Raw genomic sequence first — 7,668 nt, 5'->3', positions numbered from 1 at the left:
TGCATTTCCCAGCGTCCAGCGCCACCGCCTGCCCGCGGCTCCTCAGTGCCGCAGACCCGCTCCTGCTGCCCCGCAGGCGGCAGCGCTCCTATGGCCTCCGCTTCACCGGCTCCGAGCTGCCGCTGAGGGCTCTGCGGCTGCTGCCGAGGAGCTGCATCCGGTTACTGACACCGTGAAACGGGTTCCGTGGTTTCCGGGTGGGCGCTTGCCTCATTGGGCAGTGTGAGAGTGTGTAAATCCACTGTGTGTAAATCCAGTGTGTGTGTCAATCCAGAGACCAAAGCGATGCTAGCAGCTTGGTTATTCGGCTGCCGCTCTGCAGTCAGCTCCATTACAAGCACACACATGTATTGTTACAAATCAACAAATGTACTCTATGACAAACACAGTAGTTGCACTCAAGAGTGGAAGCACCTGCCTGAGGAGACGTTTCCAGCACACCCACAGGGTCTGGAGGCTCGGCCTCCTTCAGTCGATGTCTTACATGCTCCCTTGGAGTAAGGAACCCAGTGCTGCTCTGCTCACCCTTCATGGGCCTTCCACTAAGAATAATTACAAGAAGACAGAGAAACTCGCCCAACCACACGGCAGACATTACTCCACGGTGTTAAACCGGTCATTACGGGGAAGTGTGAGGAAACCGACGAGCTGAGCTACCCCGAAGCAGAAAAGCAGCTCTTTGCCTTGGAGTAGCAGCTCCCCCGCCTCACATGAGCATCGCCCCCCACATGATAAAGAGTTGATTTAACTTCTACACCCCCGGGCGCAGGTTTCGGTGCAAGCACAGCGGCTGCCAGCACCGCACCGCCCGCCTCAGGCACCACCGCCATGGCGCCGGGCTTTCCCGCTTCCAAGATGGCGGCCGCGCCCCGCTCCGTTCCGAAATGGCCTCCCAGGCAGAGGCCGGCGGCTCTGCCCGCACTCAAAATGGCGGCGGCGGCTACAGCGCGTGGCGCCGGCGGGGCGGGGCGAGCGGGGTCAGAGGCCTCGCCGAGATTGGCCCCTCGCGCGTCCCGTCGGCCGCGCCGCTCTCATGGCAACGGGCGGGGGCGGCGGCCCAGCGGAGGCAGCGCCGCGGGATGGAGCCGGCCCGGGAGGCGGAGGAGCCCCCCGGGTCCCCGGCGCTGCCCTCCGAGGAGCCGCAGGCCGGTCACCCCTCTGGGGCACCGCCGGCAGATGGGCCGCTGCCTGCCGCTGCCGGCCGGGGCCGCAGGGGTGCCGGCCCGAAAGGCCCATCCGGGCGGTCGGTGCGGGGCAGGGGCCGGCGGGCCCCGGGCCGGCGCGGAGGGGAGGACGGAGGCCGCGCCGCCCGGCGGCCCCGCGTCACGGTGGACAGCTCCAAGGCCAAGACCTCGCTGGAGGCGCTGAAGATCAGCCTACGGCAGCTGCACTGGAGGGAGGTGAGCGCCCTACCGGCCCTCGGGGGCCTCCTGGGCCTCAGCCCGGGCCGCTGCCCCTTCCTTCCCCGCTGGCTCCTGCAGGGCCCACCTGGCCTGGTGGTACCCGCAGCCCGCTGCTCTGCCGGCCCGGCATGGCCTCCTCTCCAGAGCAGGCTCCTGTAGCCGCGGGGGGATCCCCCTCCACCATGGGGTTATTTCTAATTAGATTTCACATCTGGAGGCTGGTTTGATTAATGATCAAAGCTGCCACGGTCCGTTATGCAAGCCAGAATAGGGGTAATCGGATATTATGCTTCAAAGCTTAAACTGATCGCTGGAAAGGGCAAAAAGAAGAAACCTAGCGCTATGGAGAAATTGCACTGCTTGTACATATATATGGAGAAAGCATATTGCTATGTTGCTTTGCATCTTTCTGTACACTCTTCCCTCATAGTAAGGGTATGTGAAATAAGGCTTATGACAGCAGACATCTCTCGGGTATCACCTGATACATCAGCTGTCTGATCTGGTGGCAAAGCCTCTGCGTCACAGGTTATCTAGAAGGCATGTCAAAGAGCATTGTGTATGAATGAATATTGAACCACTCAACAAAGCATATGTAACAGGCTTTACGGTTCTAAATCAGTGTGTGCAGAGAAGGTATGGCCTCCCCCTGCAGCTTGAGTCATCTGTTCTGTGTGAGGAGTTCAGTGTCTGCCTGTCCTTGCTGAACCAGAGTAACTGCAATATGGGAGCTGGCACAAAAGTGATGCCTTGGAACTCTTTATTTAAATCCTGAAGAGATTTCTAATATATATCTTATTATAGCTGCTGATTTGTTCTTAAATTGTAATGATTTTCTTTCCCTAATAACTTTATAGAAACTGAAGGAGGATGGAGTGGCAGTGAATATTACCTGTGTTTGCTTATAACATCCTCAATATTTAATATCACATCTATGCTCATTGCCAGGAAGGGTAATGCTTCCTCATCCTCTGGCTGCATAAAATTTAATTTCAACATTTTTAGTATTTAAATCCAGTGGGAGAATGTCACAATCTCATTGCACAAATGCTCCAGTTCTCAACTCCTGCTCTTGCAGCAAACTCATAAGGAAACTCCAGAAGCGTGAAATTAAAGCCCGTTACCCTCTTACTCCTCAGTGCCCCTGTGCAGTGTCTGTCAGCAGCCTTGCGCTGTGTTTTAGCTGGTGACGTACAGAGCAAGGGGGACTTCACACCTAATTTCTCTGTTCTTGTGGTTAAGCTTTATCTTCAGAGCTCCTGGTGCCATTGCAGGGGCTGTTGCTGAGTTACTGATATAAGTTAGCCTCACAGATTGCGCTGGTAATGAGCCATTCGTACTGGTTAATTTTGCCTTGTCTGTTTCCTGAGATTTTATTGCTGTGCATATCTGCCTGGTACTTGATATTCTGTTCTACAAATCATGTTTCACATGCTCTTGTTCCTCTCTTGAATTTCTGCACTGTGTTAATCAACATCCTCCTTCTTGCTCTGCATCCCCCAACAGCAATTGCTTTTGCCTTTACTTCATCTTTCTTTGCTTACTGCCTCCTTCAATATTCTTTCTCTTCCATTCATTAGTTCTGTCGATACTTCTCATTTAGTCTGTTGCTTCCTCTTCTGGCCCCTTTGCATAAAGAAGAGACTTAATATGGAATGTTGTGATGCTTGACTTTACCATCTAGATGGCCCATAATTCATTCCCTGTCAACAAGCCACTGTAATGTATTCAGCTTATAAATAGGTTGATAAGTGTGAATGTGATGTTACTTTTTGTCAAGGAAATACTTTCTTATACCAATGTATGTGTGACAATCAGTTTTCTCTCTTTCTGTTTCCCTCTCACCCCCCACCCTGAAGGTGAAAGAGTAGGGAAAGGGGACCCAATATTAACTGTGACTCCTCACTGGTACTGTTGACATTGTGGAAAATATGAAGGTGAAAGTGTTCTAGGATGGGAGCAAGACAAAGTGTTGACCTCAAGCTTGCAGACTTCAGTAGGCACAGGGAATCAGTAAGCAGGATCTTGTCTAGATTTGAAGGGAAAAGTACCATTAAGATGAGGAAAATCCAAGAAAACCTCTTCAAGTTATGTGTGATTTTGAAAGCTCTCCCTCTCAGATGTTTAGAAAAACAGCACTAAAATATTCAGTGATGACCAGAGCCTTGAAAATCGGTGCACTATTACAGCAGGCCCAGCAGAGGGAACACAGATGTTGTTTCTTGTAGGATCCATACAAGTAATGTGGAAATAATCTTGGAACAAATAATGATATGCATGTATTTTAAATACTGATGTTTCAGGGGCTGGTATTCTACTCTCACCCCTTGTATAATACTTTGCAAGGTGATTGCACCTTGAACTTTGATGTAGTGTGTTTGATCCTTCTCCCTCATCACTTTTACATTTTTTCCCCATTGCTTTGTTTCTGTTCTTCTCTATGTTTGCTGCTGATGTGCTGGCTTGAATATTTTGTTGGGCAGGAGATGCTGTAACAGGCTTTTTAAAGTGGTTTCATTTTTGTTGATAACTTTGTCTAATGTGTAGTATTACAGACTCATACAGCCTTTTGGTTTGGTTTGCATTTTGTTTCAAGTTGTATGTTCTGAAATCTCCTCGCTGTAGTTACTCTTACTTGCCAGAAGAGCTTTGTTTCAGTAATAGCCTATTACTGCAATAAGCTCCCTGATAATGCATAGAAGTAAGTCATAATGCACTGTGTGATTACAGAATTGTCCACATGGTAGTAGTTCATTTTTGTAAACTGGCATATGGGAAATGCCATTAGAAGACAGAAAAAAAAAGGAAGATTACTCAAAACATGGCTAATATTGGTGAGCACAGTTTATTCTATCGCACTGGTAGATGGGGAAGAATAAAAGCATCCAACAGACCAATTTAACTATTGAAGCTCTGTTAGTGGAAGCAAAAGACAGAAAAAAACCTCCTTTTTTCAGCTGTGGCAATTCGAAGTAAATTAAATCAGCACCCATAATAGCCCTGGCTGGAGTGACACACAGGGGGGACCTTTTAAAAAGCATTGCAGAACTCTAATGTGTGTGCCAGTGAAGCAATTACTCCCCTCACTAGATTGGACTATCTGATTCAGTGTGTCACATCCTTTAAATGAACATGATATGGCAAATGAAATAATGGGCACAAATTGAGTTTGCATCCTGAGTTTATTCATCACTTAATAAATTATTTCTTCACCTAGCTTTCAATTACCAGGGAAGTGGAAGAAGCAGATGTCTCAGGCATCGAATATACCAGCATTAAGCGTTTCATTTGTCTCGCTGTTCAGTAGCTGGATGGAGGCGTAGAAATAGGTTGAAATTTTACGCTGGGACAAGCTGACTAGAAGATGAGTCATTTAACTTGTCATTAAACATGATGGAACAGACTGATGTGACCCGTGAGACAATTTAAATGATTGGCTTCTAATCAAAAGGTAGGATTGACCTGTCAGACAAATTTGACCATGAAGGATTATTAAGTGTGTCAAAGTGCTGGAAACAACTTTGGAAACAAAGCTCTTTGTGGCCCCTTGTTTGTTTTGACAAATACACCCTGAATCTGAATAGAAGATTTAAAATGAATTGTTCAAAGAGTTAGTGAATTGACTGCAACCTGAAAGTTGTTTGCAGTGATTCATCCTAGGCCTGGACTCAGGTTTTCTGCACAGTGCAGCCATGCAGTGGCAAGGATGGCTCCAGTCACATTCCTTACCTCCATCCCTCTGTGGCTGTGAGCACCTTCGCTTTGGCATTGGTTAGTGCAGATCTGAGGCTATTCCAGCTGCCACAAGGTAGATGAGATGGATGTTACTTCAATTACCTGCCTTTCTGTTTAGCTAGTCCCCTGCTGCAGGAGCTGGGAGGCAGCAGGAAGGGCTTTTCTACCAAAATCAGATTAATTTCTATCTGCCTGGTGCTGCCAGAGGGACCCAAATAATTGAACTGCCTTGTTCATTTCCAAATACTATTCTTAAGTAAAAGTTTAGTGCAGATGATAAAGAATCCTTTCCAGCTCATTCAGGAGGTGAATTTGATCTCATTGTTGGATAAATCCAAGCAATCTCGATTAGTTAGGAGTGGGGAAGTTGCTGTGCTATCTGAATTGCTGGTGCGGGAGTGCAGTGCTTCCATTTTCCAGTCCAGAGCTGCTCACTCCTCATCTGTTGTGAAATGATTTCTGTGTGGTGTTTGTAAAGTACTTTGATATCCTCCATAGATGTAAGGTGTTATATAAATGCAAATTCCATTCCTTTCATTTCAATTTCATTTAATAAATAAATAAATTGCTCAGGTTTTAGTGGGAAGGGTGCGCGGAGACCCAGCGCTGCATCTGTATTCTGGCTATACCTGCAGAGAGAGGTTGAGGCCACTGATTGTCTTTTGGAGCCTAACAGAATTAATTTTCACTTGTAGAAAACCGGATTTTGCAGGCTGAATAATAATGAAATAAGTGAGGAATCCACTGGCTCTGTTAAATTTGGTATCTCATCCCTATGAGTGAGGAAACAGAGAAAGGATGCGTGGCTCAATTAGCATTTGAAATTAAATTTTTCAAGGCTATTTACTGAGGAAACTGAAATTTTAATTAAAATAGCAAATAAAGTAATTCCCTCCAAAGCGTTGGGAGAGTCTTTTATTTTTCCCTATCATATTGAAGAAAAAAAAATCCAGTGCTTAAAGAAACGTTTTAAAGGAAGAAAAATGACTTTTGGAGTAAAGAATAAAGTGTTTCTGCAAAATAGGATGGTTCTTTCTATGAGTAAATGGTACTGAAGTCATTGGGTGATGGGGGCGATTGATACATAATACAAAAGCGTCTTAAAAATGCTGTGGTCACAAATACAGCATGTTAATTTGGAAAGGATGCAGCCTAATAATAGAAGGGATTCCTGTGAGTGTATTCCATATGGTGTTAAAACTGTGTTGACATGGAGTTGAAGATCAGATGGGTGGTGTTTTTGACTGATAAGTGGGTCTGTGTCTGAGAGAACAAGCATAGAAGAGTTCCTTTTTTACATAAAACTTTATAACATGGTTTACAAATGCTTGGGTTTTAATTTGGGGTGGTTTATTATGCTCTGAACTGTTGATACTGCTAATTCATGGGGCTCTTTGTTCTTGCTGCTGGTAGTCTTAATTTAAACCCACTTTACTCCTATTAGAAACTGTTGCTATTGGTAATTGGCAGTGCTGTTCCAGAGCTCTTCAGGCTGCTTTAAAAAAGGTTGATCTTTGATAATAGGAAACGCTATAGTTTTCCAATTTATGGCGAGATCTTGCATGAATGGGAAAAGAAGCTGGAATTAATATTGTTGAAATAATTGCCTTTGTTCTCAGTAGTTGAAATATTTATGCTCAACAAACCATTAACTGAATCGCAAGCTTTTCTTTTAATTACAGGCTACTGGTACCAGAAAAGAATTAATACTGTAGAAATGAATATATATAACTGAATATATATATAAATGAATAATACACTTATTTCACTTAAGTGTCTTTGAATATCCATTTTGAATTGGACACCACTAAACCAGCTTGCTCAGGAAGTGCTTTGCAGTTACAACTTACTATTAAGTTACAACAATCTTACTGACTCCATGTTTTCCCTGAAATGAAGTACTAGGAAGCAGAAATGCTTCATGTTCATGTGAGACTGGAAGGGAGCACATGGAAATGTCAGGTGGTTGGGGGTGACCATTGGAATGGGTGATCTCTGGGAAAGGGATGTGGGTGGCCAACCTGCAGAGATGGAGCAATAACAGCAAGTCATGGGGCTCTGGTGATCTTTAGAAGAGCAGGAGTTGATTTAGTAACTGCCAGTAATGACAGTTTCTCCAGGATCTCTCCTGTTTTTTCCCCTTGTTGGTTGTTTATCACCCCTTAAACTGAGGAGGAGAAAAACCCAACCCAAAACTCCATCAGAGCATGTTTGCTTCCCAGCTGTAGCACTCGCTCTTGCTGTGTCTTCATGTGCCGGAATTAAGTGCTGCTTAATGAAATTTTATTCCCTGTAATAGTATTTTAAATTACAAATGAGTCATGCCTTAATTGTGGTTGATAACGAGCTCGGAGTTTCTCCATACACATTATGCCTCTCAGCCATTTGTTTTTAGTTTCTGGAAACCTTTCCTGGCTTGTTAACATCTTGAACTTGAGAGTGTTGAACCCATCAAAATACTCTTAGTTTTGCACCCAAAATACAGAGTGTATTTTCGTCTGACAGTCAAAAGACTGTTCTTGAATGGTTT

At 45.3% G+C, this 7,668-nt stretch overlaps 1 protein-coding gene across 1 annotated transcript in view; it reads left to right on the top strand.

The window, feature by feature from the left end:
• Positions 1-884: 884 nt before the first annotated feature.
• TTLL11 (tubulin tyrosine ligase like 11) overlaps positions 885-7,668 on the top strand; it is a 46,569-nt gene continuing 39,785 nt past the window's right edge. Inside the window, exon 1 of the mRNA XM_034067719.1 lies at positions 885-1,400. Within this exon, the coding sequence (XP_033923610.1) occupies positions 885-1,400 (516 nt within the window). The remainder of the gene's footprint in view (positions 1,401-7,668) is intronic.

This window comes from Melopsittacus undulatus, chromosome 11 (assembly GCF_012275295.1).
Source record: "Melopsittacus undulatus isolate bMelUnd1 chromosome 11, bMelUnd1.mat.Z, whole genome shotgun sequence".
Taxonomy (NCBI): Eukaryota; Metazoa; Chordata; class Aves; order Psittaciformes; family Psittaculidae; genus Melopsittacus; species Melopsittacus undulatus.
Note: the sequence above shows the minus strand (reverse complement) of the source record. Positions and strands in the feature narration are given on the sequence as shown.